At 43.1% G+C, this 20,794-nt stretch overlaps 1 protein-coding gene across 1 annotated transcript in view; it reads left to right on the top strand.

The window, feature by feature from the left end:
- The window catches only part of PsGEF (Protostome-specific GEF), a 37,300-nt gene that overhangs the window by 12,723 nt on the left and 3,783 nt on the right, over window positions 1-20,794 (top strand). The window contains exons 2-15 of the mRNA XM_043420214.1: window positions 6,905-7,176; window positions 7,350-7,999; window positions 8,302-9,128; window positions 11,266-11,509; window positions 13,247-13,301; window positions 14,203-14,493; window positions 15,009-15,329; window positions 17,107-17,522; window positions 17,864-18,076; window positions 18,162-18,521; window positions 18,653-18,764; window positions 18,994-19,427; window positions 19,570-19,791; window positions 20,247-20,589. Coding sequence (XP_043276149.1) covers window positions 6,905-7,176; window positions 7,350-7,999; window positions 8,302-9,128; window positions 11,266-11,509; window positions 13,247-13,301; window positions 14,203-14,493; window positions 15,009-15,329; window positions 17,107-17,522; window positions 17,864-18,076; window positions 18,162-18,521; window positions 18,653-18,764; window positions 18,994-19,427; window positions 19,570-19,791; window positions 20,247-20,589 — 4,760 coding nt within the window. The remainder of the gene's footprint in view (window positions 1-6,904; window positions 7,177-7,349; window positions 8,000-8,301; window positions 9,129-11,265; window positions 11,510-13,246; window positions 13,302-14,202; window positions 14,494-15,008; window positions 15,330-17,106; window positions 17,523-17,863; window positions 18,077-18,161; window positions 18,522-18,652; window positions 18,765-18,993; window positions 19,428-19,569; window positions 19,792-20,246; window positions 20,590-20,794) is intronic.

The following is a 20,794-nucleotide window of genomic DNA, read 5'->3' as shown; positions in this document are numbered from 1 at the left end:
AATATCGTGCGTGGGGCAGGTGTAGGGGGTGAGAGAGGAACGAGAACACGAAAAAGCCACAGGTTCGATCGAGCCGGAGTTCTCGCACGCGATTTACACTCGGTATATCGTAATTATGCAAATCTTTCGTATTAAGGCCTATCCACGCGGCGCACGAGTTCGAACGTGGTGGTGTAATACACCCGAAGGGGTCCCCCTTCCCTCGCACTTAGCGATACGCGCCCGAGTATCCGTTCGAATGTATGCGCGCGTAGATACTCGTGTCTGCGTATTTACGTGATCAGGGGGCCGGCCGATTCGCCATCAGCGGTGCCTAATAAAGCCCCGGGACAACCTGTTGCCTAATTCCCCCCCAATACACATTTTAAAACATACAATGCAGATATGCATGTCCTCGACGCGAGAGGAGGAACCGCGAGGGGGGGAAAAGCGATAACGCACTTGAGGTTCGAGCAAGGGTTGCTCCTCGTTCCTTCACTTTAATTCTCCACTCTCCACTTAATGTCTGCATTAAGTCTCTAGACCTTCGGACCCCCTCTCCAGGCGAGCAAACCTCCCCTTTCATCCCTCCGAAATTTCTCTTCAATTGAACTTCTCGGAAGACTCCCCTGCGAGAGCTTTGCCAGACGGGCATTCAAAGGACCAAATCGTAGTCGTTTTAATATGGGAAAAAATCGTTTACAGGGCGAGAGTTTTGCCATTATTGTTGCTTTGTTTTCAAATTGAGTTAGCTCGAAATTTCATTTTTTTAATAAACATGAGGGAAGGGCTCGCAATTCAATGTTTTTGATATTTTTTAATAAAATTTGTGACAATCGAAGAAACGGTAAGAATTTTTATGTACTGCTTTAGTGGAGTTCAAGGAAAAGACTATTTTCACACGTCGAATTCAATTCGCGATTCGTTTAGCTCGAGCAGGCCAACCGATGCTCGAACTGCCAGGAGCCTCCGAACCGTCGAAATTTTGGGCATGTGAAGCGCCACCTGAAAAATTAGCATTCGCGTTATAGGCCTTCAATTTATGGTGACATTGTCACAATTATCGAGGGAGAGTCCCCGAGGAGAGAGACTGGGAATGTATTGTTATTCGATAATCATGCAAAGAAGGGCGTTTATTTTCACGGTTAAACGAACCCACGGGAATGTCGATAAATAAAAGATCCCAAGAATTTGGAGGCCGAGAGGGTGGCTCGTCGTGACTCGCGTGGAAGCCGAAGGTGGATCGCGGGGACGCGTGCCTCGAGCACGAAAACGAATTTTAAGTACGAAATTTCGTAGGACCGAAGTCGAGTGAGCGGGAGACGGAAAATGCTCGGAGAATCTTTGAAAATTCTCATGTCGCGTTGAAAAAACGAGACTCCAAAAGTGTAGCGAGTGGAGAAAAAATGTTTGAATAAATTCGCAAATCGAAAGTAAAAGCGCATTCAAAAAACGTCAGGAGTGAGTCCCCCTATGATTGTAAAACGAATGAATTGAAATGATAAATAAAAATTCAATCGAATTAATGAATTCGATGAAAATTCTTGAAAAAATAATGGAAAGAAGAAAAAAATATGACAAAAGGCGCATTCGAGGGGGTGGTGTGGAACGGGGAGCGCGTCAGTGAAGTTAAGCACGTTACCCCGCTCGCGCGCGCGAGCCAGATGGGCATTTTTCCGTCTCTTTCTCTTCATCTCCTTTTCTCCCTCATTTTCACTTTCTGGCCATATGGGCAGGTGCCCATTCCCGTGTTTTCAGTAACCCAAGGTCCCGGACAAATGATTAAAAAACAAAAGGACACCGCGTACGATTTAATTTATCGAGAAATCCCGGAACTTACGCCTTTCTACGTGCCTTTCGATTCGGCGTTGCTCGCAGAGAAAAAGCCACTGCGGAGGCGATTTCGGCCTGTCGAATTCGACTCGCACGCCCTTTCCGTTCTCGCGTTTAGATCAGCAGCTAAACTCTTCTATGCGATGCTTCGAGCGTCGGACGTATCGACGTTCGGATAAGTGCAGAAAGCAGGAACTCGGTTCTTGGGTGAAAAAAAAATAAGAGGGAGAAGAGAGCGTGTGCTCAAGTGCATGGCAACAGCCTGGTATGCAAATGAATGCATTTTTATACCCACTTCTCACAATACGACGAGCTACTCTCTTTTAGCTTTTTCGCCCCCCCTCCGACAGGAACCGTTAAAAGTTCAAACCTGCTGGTGTACCATGGGGTCGCAAAAGTGTGCGAAACAACTATGAGAATGCACTGTATATAGCCAGCACGCTAAATTTCGGGTCCACATGCACGTGGACACGTACGAAGGAGAATTCTTTTTTGCACGTTAAAATATGTACAAAAGTGTGTGAATTTTTTTTTTTTTTTGATTACATTTTATGTGTGTATATAAATATATGAAAGATTTGAACTGTTCGAGATTTGCCTCAGTTCACAATCGTCGCGAGAATTCACCCTTCTGGAAATAGTTCGATTTCATTCTCCTTTTTTTCCTCCTAACGCATTGTTATAAATACGAGAAAGCAAACATTTTCACGCCCTCCGAGTCCTCGAGACAATGGAACTCGATGGATTTTCATGCTGAGATATTCAACACCGAAATTAAGATAGTTCATGCGCGAAACGATTTTCTTTAAATAGTCTTGAAATATACGCAGAGTTCAAATGGCTAGTCGACTCACACGCATATCAAATTTTAAAGGACTCGGCTTATTGGTTATTGAGATAAACGTCTTTAAATGTGAAAAAAAATACACGGGGGTATAGAGACTGCGTAAAAAATTGTTTATCTTTTCATACAACGGATGAACGCTTCTTACGAAGTTTATGGAAAAGCAACCACCGCGAATCGTTTTATTCAGAAAAAGTATAAGTCTCGGCGAGAGCCTCGGGCCAGCAGACGACAGGGCTGCGTCAATGTACTTGTCCCGAGACTCTACCGAGTCTCTTGATAATAATTAAATTAATGAAGGTCTGGGACAAAAATTCGAGACGATTGTCTCACTAGTAATAATATATATATTACGTTAAAGATTGAACGAAATTGGTAATGAGTCCTCGAATAACCTCACGTTTGCTTGTTCCGGCATTTTGTTTCTTCTTGGCTTGGCTCATTCCTGTCATTAACACTTTTTTCTTGATCCATTTCCCATTGTATTTTCCCTTTGCGCTCTCTAATGCGAATTTTTGCATAAAAAGCTGTAGTATTTTTGCCAGGGACGAATGAAGTTTCGGGTTCGGTCAGTGAAGGATTTCCGCTTAATTAATGGCTCGTAATTCCATTCGCCATGAGATAAGTTGAAAAAATTTATTTACAATTTCGATTAAACAACTCTGACATAAATTTAAAGTGATTATACCGTTAATTAAGGAGTAAAAATCGATCGAATTTAGACACCCATGAAATACGATCCTTCGGGCATGATCTACCTTAAGGGAGATGCACACATTCGTTTCTCCTTGCAATTTTTGTTTCCTCGCGGATATTCTTTATGCTCGAAGAACGACCTTGAGATTGCAGGAGCTTAATAACGTAACGGAGATGCTTTAATGGGACGCTCGATTATTTTTCTCACCTCCGTGAGAATGCGCTTACCCTCGACGAGTTGAATTATTCAACGCACATATCTCGAGGTAATTGCGCTACCAAACACTCTCGCCAATCTCGTTTCTCATGATTGCCAGGTGATTCGCGCTTCATTCAGTACTCCCGAGATTCGAGTGCTCCACTTTTCAGAATCTCAATCCCAGCGATGGAAAATAATTCATTTTCGTAGAATTTCTTTCAAAGAAAATTGAATCCTTTTTTGACAGTCGGAGTACCCGAATTATTTTCCTCTTACATTTTTATCCAATTATTTGACAAACCAAAGAGAATTCTCAAAAAACTAGGCATCCTGTCAGAACGTTTTCCTGGGTTCACTAGACCTGAGAGCCAATTAACAGAAAGAAAAAAACCGAGCTAACGAGCATTCGGGATTCCAAGGAAAGAAAATGGTTTTTCAACAAATACCATCACCCCCAAACTCGATTTACCGACAACAACAGCAGCTTTACCTCAAGTACGTTTTCCACCGCATTTTCCGAATTTATTAGCCTGAAATCCTGTCATTCAACGCGCCTTAAGAGTTACTCAAAAAAGGGGAAAGTCCGTTCGAGCCTTTTACTCGTCTTGAGAGATGGACTAGGAGAGGATAGTGCTAACTCGTAAAACCGAGGGACTCAGGTGTATAATTGTTAAGAGGCGAAGGAGGAGATATCGTAGTCTTCACCTGTTTCACTATATCCCGTATGCTGCGACAGGTGCACGCCATTGTGGTTTTTGTAACTTCACTCACGTACATATACGCGTCGCCTCGAGGTCGTATTTTCACATGAGTCTTTCCAAAACAACGTGTCTATACCAGAACGGATAAATAAAAAAAACTCTCCCCTACATTTCGTCTATTTTTACGCTCATTTTTTCCCCACCAGCATATTCATTCCTGTTCTCCGTGCTATTTTGATGACCGTTCATTCAAGTGTCGATAATACTCGTTTTTCATCATTCCATAGAAGGATATTTCACGAAACCGAAAAATAACAATGTTTACGGACTTTGCTGAACGTTACGTCCGCATGTGCGGGTTTATATTTTCCAGTAGAAAATGATGCGAGTGAGTTTGTGTTTGCCAAATACGAGGGGGCAGCCTCTAACTTTGTACACACGCTTGCGTTACGCCCAACCCTATTCCTGTCTGTAAGGACGTCAATTTCCTTCGAGGAAACGTTTAACAACCTGCTGCTCGAGGTACGACGACGTATAAGTAGTGGTTACAGTTAATTAAGCCTGTAGTTCGTGTCACAGATTATATACGCGTATACGTTCACTTAACGAAGTCTCCTCGTCGCCTACGATCCGAGCTCGAACACGTGAACAAACTTTTTTTGCACGAATCCCGGTGAAAACTTTTGCTTGGTGCAAATAGTGGGATTGAATATTTTTTGAATATCGAATTCTCGTTTTTTTGTGGGTTCAAAGTTTCCAACGACTTTCTGTTGATTATTTTCAAGTATAAATTATATTAATAAAATTAATAAACACTTGCATTGAGAATATTTTTATCATAAAAACGTAAAATAAAATGCTTTAAAGCACGTGAGTCAGTCTCAAAAATGAATTTGATGAAATTCTCGCGATTTCTCCTGAATTTGTCCGAAGTTCAATCAGCTGTTACCAGCAGTCCAACGCAATGACTGACATCCGCTTTCGACACGTCAGAAACTAAAGTTTTTTTCATGTTTACTTTTTTAAAAGCCGCGTAGGTAATGTTTTTTTCAAAGGAACGGAATCTGCGATAAATTTTCTTCGCGATATAAACTTTTTCGGAGCTCGAAGAGCGTACAATTTTTTCACAATTAACATTATTGTGCGTTCCCCCTTGAGGTACCGTGTTGAGAACTCAAAATTGGGAATGAAATAATTCAAAATTTTGCCCCGTAAGAGGCCCCGGATCTTCACCGTACTTTGTCGAACGGCCGAACTATTTTGACGATATTGGCTCAGTTCCCTTGTCATTTTTTTGGGTCTGAAGTCTGGAAATGGATTCCAGAATCGATTGGGAGAGAGGGTCGTTGGGAGGGCTCGTCACATTTGCTGGTGATCTATCACTTGCGCGAGTGCGAGAGCGATAACTGCAAAATGGTTGCACGGTTTACTCGGACACCCTTGATTTTTTGAGAAAAATAAAAGTTACACCTTCTTCTCTGATAAAATGAGAATAGCGTGTAACTCATATTTTCTTTTAAATATCAAGCTACTCGGAATAAACCGTGCAACAGGATTTTTACCGACTGAACAAGTGACAGAGCACCTTAACGAAGCGCTCGAGAAACCGTGAATTCGATCCCCGAATCGTTTGGACGTGGATTTCGATCTGGAGAGAGATGATGTCGAGTGGGCAGAAAAAAATGTTGAAAGAAAGAAGCGAATTAGGCACGCTCGTCGCCCGACGATTCTATCAGACGTTTCACTATAAGGTTTTTCCTTCGCGCTTACGATATTGTTTGGAGCCTTAAAACTGATTCGAATCTCTCGATAGTCGGTGCTCCCCGTCACTTCGACATCTGCCCATAGTTTGTGAGGGTGTCCTGCAGGTGTTCCACCCGTTTATCTATTTCTCAGTTTTGAGATATTTATGTGACTGTGTTTCTTTTTTCTTCTCTTTTTTACTGAGAAGATCCCTCAATTAATTTATCTAACGAAAAGGGGCGTGCAAAGCCCTTTATCCGATTATGCGAGACGACACCAAAAAATCGAGGGCCTCTGCCGCAGCTGCGGATCAAACGTGGCGTTAAAAGATACGTCGAGTTTCCAATGCGGACGAAAATTCAAAGCTCTCCCGTGGACCAGACAGACCCCATTTTTTCTGCTTTTATACTCGCTTGTTTTTTTTTTTTTTTTGCTCGGAATATACTGAACGTTTATCGACAGTCGATAATCGTACACGTCAGCCGTAAATATTTCGAGGCTGCCACACGAGCCTGCTCGCTCTCTCCTTTTCCGGTCAGAGGACACAATCCTCCTCCGTTAATATTGACAAGAGGGCAGAGGATGGAATATAAAATTGGATTCCGCCCAACGAAAATTGTTCCATTTTCATACGAAACAAAAATTTTGCCGTTATCATTTCTTCTCGGAATCGTAATCCGTATACCAAAAATCCTGGGATTTCATTGAATTTTCCATAATTCGTACGTTTGTGTTTTGAAACAGCGTTAAAACGAAAAATTCACGAAAACGTGATAAAAATGACAACTTTTCGTAGATTCGTTCAGCTATGAAAATATTTACTGAAAAAACCTCCATCCGAGCATCCACCGTTTGGTTATTCACCGGTATTCACGTAGTTTTTTTTTTTTTTTTTATTCATCCTATCAGAAATGCTGAAGTGGACAGTATCAAGATCCCTGTCGACTGCGAGCTCGACTCCCCATCCCGGAGTCACCGGATCGCATCAAACCATGAACAACAACAAGTCAAATGCAGCATCGAGGAGGCCTTTTCGTGATCTCTCCAACACACCCCCCACAGGAACCTCGAGATCTACGATAAACGTACAACAAGCCCCTCAAAATTCATCGAGCAAACCCACACCTGGTCGACGAAGAAGATGCAGGAGCCACGGGAGCGATCTTCGGGCGTACTTTCACGTAAGATTTCTTCATTTTTTTCACGCACATAGAAATTCGTTTCTCTATTTTTTCGAGCTCCCGTAACTCTGAAGTTTTTTTAAAAATTAAAAAAAAAAAAAAAGAAAAAATGAGTGTTTTTAAAAAAAAAAGGAAATCGGAAGAAAAAACCGTAATTTTGCGACGATTTACAGGCAACGAAGCCAAACCTCAGATCGGCGAAAAGACAATCGGTGGCACCGGAAATCGAGAAATCGCCGAGAACAGAAACGTTTTATCAGAGCACGCCGCGAGTAGATTCGGACATTGGTCCGTTGACCTTATTCGCCGGAAGCGGGGCAGCTCGGTGCTCGACGGCGATGACGTTACCGACCGATCCGAGCGTCCTTCTGAAGGGCCATCCAAAGACATTTCCGGCGAATAACAACGAATTGCCGCAGAACGTTATGAACGAAGCGCGCGCAAATCTTCAGTCGCACGTGTCAGACTTTTTCCATCAAATCTCCGTGGCCGGAAGTCCCGAAGACGTCATGGAAGCTGAGTCCGTTCCTTACACGAAAACGAGACTCTTCGCGCAAAATCGAGAAACGAGGATGAAGCTAGCCTCGGAATATGCCAAAACTCCGTGTCATCCGAAACTAGCGAAAATCACGAAACTTCACACGCGGTGCAGAACTCCTTATCACACCAAAATCGTCAGCCAATCGAGACCTTCCCACGACACGAGTCAAGACGAATCCTTGCAACAAACACCTTTGGCAGGCAGGTTGGCGCATATGAGGATCGATCAGGATGCATCCAATTATGAAAATATGGATAACACCGTCACCGAAGTCCTGAACAGGTAATTTGATGAGTTTTTTAAAATAATTTTCATTCATTTTATCGATTTTTCATTACAATCAGAACTTATTCGAAATTCAATTGTTGCCAATACAATTGAAAAAACGTCAATTTGAATGAAAATGAAAAATGATTTAGTTTTTTTTTTAATCCAAATTTAATGAAAATGTTTCAATTAAAATATAATTTTAATGAATTTGAGTAATGAAATCACTTGGCTGTCGATCATCTCAAATTTCCTGATTCTTCTGGCTCGCAATGAGAAGTGAATGGAAAAAAAAATATTTGATTGCCTTCCTCCAGGGGGCAAGGGACGAGTTCGAGTGAGAAAAAGGTAGCAGAAATTTTGATTCTCGATGCGGAGGAGAGGCGGAGGGTGTTGGAGGAAACGAGACCGATGGAAAAAGTAGAAAAAATTGAAAATCCGTCTCGAATGGAGACGGAGAAGGAGGAGAATATTTACGAGGTAATAGGGGAGCGCGAGGACGAGGGTTTCGTGGACGAAGGAAAAGCGGCGCACAACGACAGTTCGGTGTCTTCGGCGAGTCAATTATTGGAGGATCCGTCACCGATGTCTTGGGCATTTCGTTCGCCGAGCGATTCCGAGGGTGTGTTTACGTTACGTCGACAGCGGGGGATAAGAAGAAAGCGGCAGAAGCGAGATCAGCCGGGGGAAAGTAAAGAGTCGACGAGTAAAAAGCGTCGTTCGCGAAGTTTGAGTCCGACGAGTAAGAGAAAAATACTCGAGACAAAAGTGCCGAGTATCGAGGCTGTGAATCGTCACGTTAAGAAATTCGCCCTCGAGACCGACCTCGATTCAACCTTCGGCGAGATAACCGCCTCGAAAACAATTTCATTCAGTCAAAGCACCGAAGAGCGTAAAGGAGATGAAAATACGACGAAAATCAATTCGTGGGAGCTGGAAAGCCCCAAATCTTCCATGATCGATGACTTTCAGAGCTCCAAATCTTTCCTACACTCAGTAACCGAGACACCCGAAGCACCTCTCGTCGCTACTGTCAGAAGATGCCTCAAATACAGCCCCGAGAACGAGGCTCCGAGATCCTCTAATTCGAGGGGCTCCATCGAAATTGAGTGTACAGTCGTTATGGACAGTCTGCACGTTCGCGGTGAGTTCTCTGCAATTTCATTCAATCTTCCATCACAATATATCCTTCAAAAATCGCCTCTTTATTTTCCTCCTTAAATCTCCATCCCTGTGACCTGAATAATCTTTTAGGAACGCCATCTAGAAAAACATTTCAAGCCTCCTCGTGAAATTTCGAGAGAAAGTACATTCTCTTTGGCTAAAAAGAAAGTCTCGACGATTCGTCACAGCGAAATGAACCAGCCGGAATTTCATTGAAAAAAAAAAAACATTCCAAAAATGTTGCAAAAGTCCGTCGCCCCCAAAGCCCATTTTTCATTCAACATTCGGCCACTTTTCTTAATGAATTTTTCTCCCCTCCGACCTCGATATTTTCTCTCAAGCTTGGAGTAAATTCCCTCAAAAATTTTACGAGCCTGTTGTCAGAGTGAAATGAGAAAAAATTGAGCAAAAGTTGAAGGAGAGCGAGGGAGAGTGGGACGGGGACGGAAGAGAGTGTTTGCGTCATGAACGGAATATCTGTGAGCCAGTGAACAGAGAAGAGAGTGCTTGATGCAAATTAGGGCGACTAGTTGGGATCGGCACGTTCCTGGGAGCCAGGGATACCTCAATTTTCATCCCCTCCGTCGTGCAAGCTTTGGTTGAAGGGTTGCTAGACCGGTGAGAGGCGCATTCGCGAGAAACTCTACCCCCACCGAGCCCGGAACGGTTTCCTCGGAAGTTGATCGCGCATAGTCGAAAGCTGGGGGAAATTGTGTACGTCCGGGAAACGCAGGCGCGCCACTTTTGCCATCTCGCGGCTCGTACGTGTGTGCCTTGGCGCTCCTGCCTTAAGAGTGTGCCAGTAACCCACAGACCTTTTAGTGTTGTGCTTTGCCACGGTTAGTAGGTCTAAATCCTAACCCCATCGATTTCGTATGATTTTATTTTTCTCACACTCCTTAATCATGTGCTCCGAGGATGTTTCGGTGGTGAAATAAGTCGATGGTGCTCGGTAACAGCAGCCCGTGAATCGCTAGTGCTCACGATTTCGAAAGAAATCTTCAAAATTCTTTCTGGCATCTGAATCTTTGATTTTTATTTTCGATTTTTTCACAAGTTTTCTGCTGACCCGGTGGAGGATCATCTCCGAGGGAATTCCAGGGACGCTTTTCGCTACGTTTGAGCGAACTTTTATCTCATGAATTCGGAGATAGAAAGAGCGAGGAGTTGTCCAATTACTCGGCGAACAATGGCACAAGAAAACGTGTGACGAAGTGGTGGAACGAAAGTTCCCCGACGCGACAGTAGATAAATGCCGCATTGGTCGGACACAGACTCGATCCACTCTCTCCCTCTTTCTCTCTGCACTTTCTCCCTTCTCGGACTCAGCGTCAGTGCAAAGAGAAAGACGGACTCTGCGAGAGTGCACTGAGTGCAAAGGCAGCCTCGACGAACAGCCTAGGCCAAAAGGCCAAAACCTCCGGCTCTCGTTTACTCCGAATTATTATAGCTGTACATATATGCAAATTATTCGATAATTCAGACCCACCCCTCGACTTTATTGTTACGTAATTGAATTAGCCCCTTTTCGGCATCCCGAACATCTCAAACAATTTATTTGTCGTAAAGCTCTCTTTCAGGAGCAGTAAAATCATTCTCATTCGCTCGTCAATCATTTTTTTCATCAATTTCAATTGATCTAGAAATTCTCCTCGAAATGGAATCCCTGCACACACCGAAAATAGACTCGGTACGATAGAGACGTTTTCGACTGGTTTTATAACTTTCTTCACCCATCGAAGTGGGGAACGATTAGGTTTTTTTTTAAACAAGGCTCAGTGAATTTTTAAATCATTTCCTCCATCAAAGCGATACCTTTGTTCGCGTAACTCTGATACAATTTTTAGTGAACTTTTGAAGGAATTTCTCTTTGTTATTTTTTCGCCCGGACCCCATGGATTATCAGTGTCTTGTCCTCCCCTCGCCCATAGAACGAAGCTAATCCTCTCATCCTCTGATCCTTCTCGTCAAGCTGAATAAAATACTCTCGCGCGATTTTTTGGTCTCGTGAACGTTTCAATATATTCGTATCTCTCGTATTATTTGTGTGCCTGTGTGCGATCTCTCGTCGGCTCAAGTGTGTGATTTTTTGTTCTGTTTCGTGGCACGCTGTGCAGTGATACGTTGCAAGGATCTTCGACGCACGTACGAGGGGCCGATACACGCTTACGTCAAAGCGAGCCTCAAGAATCCCTGCGGCGAGGGTTCGGTGGTTAAGAGGACGGCAGTTCATCGCGCTACCCCAAATCCAGTTTTTCACGAGACTCTCGTCATCCCCTACTCACCATTGGCCAACAATAATTCGTTGAGAAGAGCTACGTCACTGGACATTGCTGTCTGGCATCGCGATCGACGTGCGAGGTAACTTTATATCATATTTTAATGAAAAATTTCACTCGTTACAATGAAGAACTTGAGAAATGTGTTAAAACTTTGATCGCAACTCGACTACTCGAAACTTCATTTTAAATTAATCGTATTTGAAACGAAAATTCTGTCTCTCAAATGTGAAATCAAATGAGCCATAATCTAACGAAATAAACGTCGAACGAATGATATGAAAACTTGAAAAACATGGCACAACTTTGAGGACGCAAGATAACTCGAGGAAACGTGATATTTTAGCGGAGTTCCTAGTGCCTGATTCATGAATTCTGAGAGACTATAAAAGGAATTTGGAGCGATTGAATCAGACGCGGTGAGATTGGGGGCTCCGCGAAAGACTCTTCGTCGAGTATATTTATTTGCGAATCCTCTTATTTCGAGGATGAAGAAAATAATGAAATGTTAGTGAGGATTCGTGGGAGAACTCGAGAGCAAAGTACACACGGAGAGGATAAAATCTCCGAGGGGGAAATAAAAGACCGGGGAGGGAGGAAGAGACTCTCGTTGAGAATTCCGCGAGGTACACGAAGCGCGCGGGAGGGGAATCGATTCTTCAACGACGCTTGCGCACATTCCACGATCCTGCGACGAGATCCCCACGTGCAAAAATATTCTCGGTTAACACGAATACGAGAAACGAGGAAATTGCACCGTCGATGTTTCCGCGAATCGACAGTTTTCTCTCGCTTCTCGCGTTCTATATAGACCCTCAAATGCATTATGGAAAATTGCCTATAAATAGAAATTTCCTCCATCGTGGGACACTTCAACGAGACTAAAATTCAAATTTATTTTTCAATTTCCAATTTTCAAAACGTCACTTTTCCTCCTCTCCAATTCTCTTTAATGTGCCTGTAAATATTTATTCCCCGTTTGGGGAACGCTGAACGGACTCTGCTGGGGAAATACCGAACTCTTCGCTAGAGGAAACCTCCCCCTATGAATAAATGCTTTTCAACCTGTTCCCATACGTTCACCCTTCTTCTCGTATGGAAATATTTCGCCACCACGTGACAGCTGCTCTGCTCAAAACTTCGAGAACCGATGTAAAGTCCTGGATTTAAATGCACTTTTATAAGGCTACCATTCGATCGATTTTTCGTGAAAATAAATTCGACCAAATTCTGATTCAAATTCATCCTTGCAAACGACGAGTTTTTCCCCATTTTTGAATAACACTCGCGATTTCTTAGTCCGAAGATGAACTAAAGCGATTATTTTTGTGGGAAATTAATAGTGAACATTGCAAAACGAATTCAAAGTTAGTACCGACGTTCTGCAATAAAGTGAAAAAAGAATTTGTTAAGACGGAAGAACGAGAGGACTTTTAAAGACCGCAGTTTGAACCGAATGGACGAAAATCATTAATTGATTATTTGTTCAAAAATTGGATATCCAAAAGTCAAAGAGAGTGTGACACTGAGAAATTGACAATTCATGAAACTTAGCAGGCCGAGGAAAATCAATAAAATGAAGAGTTAATAACGACGATTAATTAAAAAACAACGAAGAAAAGTTACATCGTGGAAACAATAATTTACCTATTCATTATTTATACATTATTCAGAAAATGTAATGCGCAACGAATGAAAAGTTGCACCAAAAAAAACGTTGCACGTACGATCATTAAATTGAATAAATATTGAATGAAAAGTGGAGCATTCCAATGGACGATTACGAAGGTAACTAATTTGAAATCCTTGCGTGTTTCAGGCGCAGCGAGCTGCTGGGCTGCATGACTTTACCCCTGCCCCTGGCTCAGGACAAGGTAAGCCGACACGGTTCATCCCCTAGCTTCGTACATAATGAGCGTGCTCCAGTTATTCTTGGTCGAAATTTTGCTTGAAAGTAAATGCGAAAAGGAAGATAAATGGGAAAATAAATACGACGAAGGATAAACTCCAGTTTTATGAATGAAGAAAATAAAAAAATTAATGACGTTGCGAAAGCGTGGTAATTTGCAAAAGTAAATGCACCACCGATCCGGAAAATGAAGAATTTTTTTGATCATTTTATTAAAGCTGGGACCCACTCAATCTATCGGAGTGTTGGAAACTTTAGGCAAAAATAAGCGGCAATTTAATTACACGAGAAACCAATTTTATAGTGCGGAAAACTAATTCTTCGATGAGGGTCTTCCCTCAGTCGCTTAAGGTCAGGGTTAAGTGGATTACACGCGACCATCGCCGCGGTCGTGCGTGTTTGACAAAGACTTCCCGAGCCTTTTTTCCGGTCCGTTCAGATCGACTCGGGAAGTTTGTGGTTGCGGATCGTGGGGGGCCGAGAATTCGTGACGAAAATACTTTGCTCATTATCTGTAAACAGCGGGTTTATAGAAATCGGAAATTTAACACTGTGCACACCGAAGTTATCGCGTTCGGGGGACCGTTTTCTATGGAATGATTCACTTTGAACACGCTGGAGAATGATCGTCGTCGCTATTTATTGCGTCGCTTTTTTCGTCGCTGGAGTTCTACTCAAGATTTTTCGATTCTGTTGATTCGGTGGCGACTCAAATTTTATCTCGTTTATCAATTCGACACTTTTCGTTTCCGTCTTTCGCAACTTTCCCATCGCGCTTTCCTTCATTTCATCGTTATTCACATCGCCAAGATTATTTTAGTTAATTTTATCCAAAACTTGGATTTGACGAATTATTTTCTGAGCAGGAAGCAACATGGCACCCTCTGGAAGCTGGCTCAGGCCGAAACACGAGCACCCCTTACTCGGGTCTACCCCAAGACTGTCCAATATCCCCGCCACTCCCGAAAGATGGTGTCGAGCAAACGGACAATAACAATTCCAATTCAGCTGACGATCTCACTTATCTCAGATATCTCGAGCTCGAACCCCTCGATCCTCTTACGGGGCTGCCACTCCATCCAACTTTCACGGCTCGGGGTGGTAGAACACCATGTACGATTACGAGACGATTGATAAGGCAGAGCGGTGTCAACCAGGTGTGTATGATGCTGAAAATTTCATGAACGTTTTTCTCAACTGCAAACACTCATCATTATTTAATAGTTTTAAAAAATGAAAATCCCGACAACTATTTCAATCAAATTTTAATTCAATTTCAATAAAACTTGGTTGAATCTAAATTTTCCTAGAATCACTTGAACCGACTTAAACTCATTTCAATTTATAGTAATTCTACTTGAAATCCATTCGAAATTTACTGCAAACGATTTGACCAAGTTGCCAGTAATTTTCATCAGAAATACTGCAAAAGGAAACAGTGAAAGCACTGCACTCGTTACCGAGAATTTGTCGATTAATCGGATGAAAATTTCAATTTTTGGATAGCAAAGTTTTATAACTTTGTGAAAAAGTGAGACTTTTTACTATTTTTTTTTGTGATATAAAAACGTGGAATATCGGAAAGTCTGATGGGTAAACTAGAGAAAAAATGGCGAGACTTTGGGCAGAAAAAAAATTCTCGTTCGATCAACTGACCGTTCCCTGATTCCAGGTGCCATGGGGTTTTTCCCTGTCGTGGGGTCGACCGCCCCGGGTGGAAAGGGTGGACACAGGAAGTCCGGCGGAGCGTTCAGGTCTGAGGCCGGGCGACCACGTGGTTTTCGTGGATACGAGCAACGTCGTGACGTTGCCACGAGAAGATATCCTTTCGTTGATACAATCAGCGACGAACCAGTTGATCCTGGAGGTATATCGAAAAGGAGCAGCATCACAATCGTCAGTACAAAGGCCGAGTGTCGTCAACGTCACCCTCCAATCCGCCATCGAACATTCCCAAAATGGTCAAACATCGGCGGTCGCCTTCACCGCCGAGGTCGGTACGGGCGTTTTAGTTTAAGATGAACAAACAAAAAAACACCATTCGATATCTCTTACCAAAAGTCCTGAAATAAGAGAGAAAAACGATAGAAAGAGAAAAAGATTTTTATAAATTGACGATTATTAATTTTACTGCTATTACTTTTATTATTATCATTATTATTATTATTATTAAAAACAATAAGAGCTGATTTTATTTGATTTTAAGTTTAGAGGGTTCGAAATCCCGATTGCTTTTCCTCACTCTGCGTCTGTATACGTTTAACTATATTATTATTATTATTATTATTATTATTTTATTATTTTATTATTTATTTACGAAATGTATACAATCATCGTTGCCATGTGTGCGTGAGTTTCCACGAGTGTGTATAGCGCGTAAAAAAACAAACTTTAGAGGCTATTAGCGCGAATAATTATTCTCGAGCACTGGATTTTACGAAGAACGAGAGAAAAGAAAAAAACGAGACGCTGTGTTACCTCGATTCTTCGATTCACAATTTCTTTTGCCATTTGTTCTTACTTTTTATTTGTTTCAATTACAGCGACGATTATTGAGGATTTGGATATATATTTATATATATATTTCTGAAATCTATTTTTTTTTTTACGTCGTGTACATATACGTTAATCATATTTATTCGATGTTTCGATGCTACGTTTTTTTTTTTGTATTATATCGCATTTTGACGTACGCACGTTCGAAGTCAGAGCTTAATTTTTCTTACCTGAAAATGATCAATTTTATTGTCGTCGTGAATAATGTTTTTTATCATTTTTTTTTACTCGCCGTTTCATTATCTGATTTTTTGTTTAATTTTTTTTTTTTTTTTTCATTTGGTATGTTTTTTTTTATTCCACGTAACCGATATTGCTCTGCGACGTATGCGAAATGTTGCTCGTAACGCTGCCGCGATTCGTTGCGAAACTACTATTTTATTTTTGTACTTTGTTCCATTATTATTATTATCATGATTATTATTATTATTATTATTTTTGTTGTCAACAAGTTTTGTTCAGAAGTCAAGAGAAACGTTTGGGCTTTTTTGTAAATTTCTTTATCCTCACCTTTCGTCTTCCATCCTATTCGACGTTTAGTCCTTTTCTTTTTCATTCCCAATATCTTTGGAGCTTTTTGTTATCGACTCGTGCTGGGAGTTGGGAGGATTCTGCTCAAAAGAGAACCTGAAAAAAGGAAAATTAGTCGTCAAGCAATTCTGGGTTCGTTGTCGATGAATTTCGGTCCATCGCATCATTGATATCGTAAAAAATGTTGATTCGGGCTTCATCAAACTTTTGACGACTCGATCTCATAAAAGAGAAGGATAAAAAGTTAGCGATCATTCGAGCGATCGACTCCGTTTGCCGCATTGAGCCAAAGATTTTTCAAAGTTTTAACCGACGTGTCCCGCAAATGTGACAAGATTCAGCAGAGAACCGAGCTATTTTTTGCCCACATTTCCTTTACTTTAACGGCGAACGAAGCGAATAAAAGTATTGTGCGAGCGCGCATGAAAAACTCGAACGAAAAGCGCTGATTTTAGCAAGTTTATCATTTACGCTCTTTTTTTCATTGTCTGTTTGCACGAATGACGACTGCATAAAAAAAAAAACAACAACAACAACAACAAACAAAAAAAATACAAAAAAAAACGTGGACACAGACGACGACGAGGACCGAGATACGGAGACGTTCGTCGTTGAGTTACGCCCAACAGGATCCAGTGGTGATATCGCCACTCAACAGGATATCGCAATGTCATAATCTCCAGGTATTTCCGAACCTCGCCCCCGACGCATCACCCGACGAGGAATTATTGATCCGCGAGGCCCGTTATTGGTCAACCTTGAAAAGCGGTCAGACCCGGTTTCTCGCACCGTTGGCCGATCGACGTGACATTCTGTCGTCCACCGATTACAGCATCCTCTTTCAAAATCTCGAGGAACTCGTGAAACTCTCCGAGGAGATTCGCGACGAGGGCGGTGGCGTTGAGTCTTATCTGATCCGCGTGCCAAGAATAACCGCCTCTTACAGGAGATATTTGAGCGGTTTGCAACGTGCCTGCTGTTTACTAGTCGCTCTCAGACGAAACTCAGCCTTTTCCAAACTGGTCTGCGAACCCGCTGTGCCGCACAAAAGGCGACCCGACATCACGGGCGTCTTGCTCCTTCCCCTTGAACATTACAGGTGAGACTCCAGCATCCTCTCAATTCTGACGTTGAATCGTTCCGAGTCGAGCTGAAACAGGACACGGAGAGTTCAAAATTTTCGCTAGTCTTTGCCGTGGCTCGGGTCGTTCAAAATATCGTCGGGGAGTAATTTTCCTTGGGGGAGGTCTGAGTTTACGGTAAAACAGTAAAAAGATAATAAAACGCGAGCCACGGGGAAGAAATGTTGGTGAACAGTCGTCTTTTCATTTGTAATTGAATTTTTGAAGGATTCGATGAAAGAATTTAAAGAATTTGTGATAATATTTGATTTAGGAATGTAAGAATGATATTGAATACTGAAAAGAATGAATAATGCAGAGAAATGACGAGGCTGGTGGGTCTAGCATCGCCGAGAAATTGTCAGAAGGCGAGGGACCTTGCGCAAGGCTACAGAGAAGCAACGGCGAACGCGGGAGTGATGGAGCCGCCACGAGACACCGGAAGACCCTTGTTGAGTTTACAGGAAGTGGAATCGCGTCTGGTGTTTGCTCGATGTAGGCCATTCACGTTGGCGATGCCGGGGAGACAATGGTTCGTGTGAAAGGAAAAAAATGATTAGAAGAGTAGAAAATAATGGAGGGTGACTGACTGAGAGAAACGCACGAAAAATGCGCAGGCTCTTCGGTGGGGCTTTGGCGAAGGTCGAAGGTCGTCGCCTCCAACCCTCGTGGGCGTTGCTGCTGACGGATCTTCTGGTCTTCGCTCGGGTTTCGCGTGACCGGGTGCTTTTCGTGACAGAAGAGCCGTTGAGGTTATCGAACATCGCGGAAGCCTGTTTCACCGTCCGGAAAAGACCGACGGAATTCAGACTCCAAGTATCGATAACGCCGAATGGGAACAACGAAAATGGCCAGTTAGAAGTGGTCCATAGCGGGGGCTGCAGCCCGCATGGGAGACCACGGAGAAGAGTCCTCGTTCTACGAGCCCCTAGTCCCGAACTCAAAGCCGTTTGGCACAATCTTCTACAACGTCAAATGTAAGTTCGGTCCCACCCCGCAGTCTCATTGTGTTTTTTTTTTCGCGTTTATTTCGACGATATTTTCCTTCCAAGCCCTTTCGGTCCGTCTGTCGTTGTGTTCCTACCCTCTAACTATATCGTTATTTTAGAATCTATGTGAATACAGGCTGTGGGGGTACACCGAGCCTCGGCAGTCCCGAGGAGAGTCCATTCACTGGTAGCAACTTCACCACTGCCTGCGAATCGGCCCCAAGCCCTCAGGTACCATTTTTATTCTTCACTCTCCTCGCACTCGGGGGGGGGGGGGGGGGGGGGCACGTTCTTCACTGTAACAGAAAAAAAAACATTTTTTACACTTCTGAGCTAGCTAATTCATGAGATTTTGTAATTTCGTTTATATTTTAAGGGCTTTACCGTTCTGTTGAAATTTTTCATGGAACGTGTTCGTCACCGTTTTTCGTACCGTTTCATTTTCTATGGCCCTTATTAGATCCCGACATCCGGTAACTCCCCGCACCGGGAGCACGATCGATTACGTGGCGAGTGTCTCGACAGCATACTGAAGAACAACGTCAACCAGCACTCGGACAGCAATCACCTGGCGCAATGGGTCAGGAATTCCCATCAGATACCGCCACCCGACCACGAAATACCGCTGGAAGAATGGACGCGGGAAGAGCTCGCGGCGAGAGCCCCGAAATCGAGTTCACCGGTGAGCGCGGCTGTCCACAACCCGGAGAACGTCGTCGAGGAACAAATCGCCATGAATTCGGACGTCGAACAACAGAGCACCGCGTCGAGCGCAAGTTTAAGCACAGTTAAATCGAACAGCGTTACTGCGAACAGAAAAAACGGCGGATTCTTTCAAGGTGGCGGAAGCCTCAAGGACATTACGGGAACGAGCGCCATCAGCATCTGCAGAAGGTGCCACAGGTGGAGTCTCGCCCTGGGCGGTGAACGATCATCTACCAATCAATCAAATTATTTCATGGCGTTTTATCATTATTATCACTCGTTCTATGTGAACATTCAGCGATGGCTAACGACCGACTTTCTTTCCATCCAGGTCAGGATGCCCGACTCCACCTCTGCTCAGGGATCCCTTCTCGCCTCTACCCCCCAAAATCTCGATCTTACCGCCCACCCCTGATCTTTGTACCAGCCACAGATTCAGACCTGGACCACACGACAGTCCTGGTCGCAATAGCTCCAATTGCACACCTGCCGATGGAAATACCGAAGATGGCAGCGAAGATGATTTGGACTGCGACGGAGAACCACCTTACAGGTAGATTTTCCGGGGCTATCTTCCACATTTTTCCAAATTTATTCATCATTTTTCGAGTACTTTCAACTCTTTGCTGCTCAATTATTTGGCTATTCTAGAAATATATGAACGCGGATCGTTTGCACTCGAGCCAAGTTTTGTAAACAACCTAAATATCTCCGAATTTTCGCCAGTAAAAGAAAAACAATGTTTCATGATTCGAGGCTGAGAGTCCAGAAAAGAAGGGACTTTCGCTTTATTATACACATCAACTTTAACGGGAACAAACGATTCGTGTTAATGATTACTGAACACGATAAAACGGTTTTTCTTTTAGAAATTTAGAAACTCTGTTGTTTGATCGTTTCGTCGTTAAAATGCTTGAAAAAAAATGTTGATGCTCCATCGATTTTCGATTCGATTGTAATGAAATGAGGAAGATAAACTCTCAACGAGAAACATTTTTGTGGCTAAAGAGCTCTGCGTCGATTCGGAACGATGAGCAGTTTGGATCAGGACGACGAGATCGACGAACAAGGAGACGAGGATAATCGTGACCTTGAATCGCCACCGTCCGGTTTGCGAGCGTGGACAACGAGAGCGAGCAATTTTGTCGTCAGTAAGATGGTCCTCCTGGAGCAATTGAGCGAGGGTGTCGGAGGGTATTTGCTGCAGCCACCGGTGCCACCGGAAAGAACAGAATTTTCCCTCGATCCAAACGACGAGGAGGGTACTACTTCCGGAGGCACTTCCGGTGACGACATTTGGGGCACTCCGACTTCAGGCGGCCCCGACGATGAAAGTTTCACGGCCAGTCCGGTAGGTTATCGTAATCATTCCATTTCTTCTTATCTCCATCCACTCGAAATTCAAATGCTTCGAAGGTACTTGCGCTTACTAATTGAATGATGCTTTGCGTAAATTTTTATGCTTTTTCAAACATGAGTACGAAGTTGGCCGTCAGCTGAAAAGTAATTTTTGAATAATTATTGGTTTATTACAAAAATGAGCATTTATTTATCCA

This window comes from Venturia canescens, chromosome 5, assembly GCF_019457755.1.
Source record: "Venturia canescens isolate UGA chromosome 5, ASM1945775v1, whole genome shotgun sequence".
NCBI classification, from domain to species: Eukaryota; Metazoa; Arthropoda; class Insecta; order Hymenoptera; family Ichneumonidae; genus Venturia; species Venturia canescens.
Note: the sequence above shows the minus strand (reverse complement) of the source record. Positions and strands in the feature narration are given on the sequence as shown.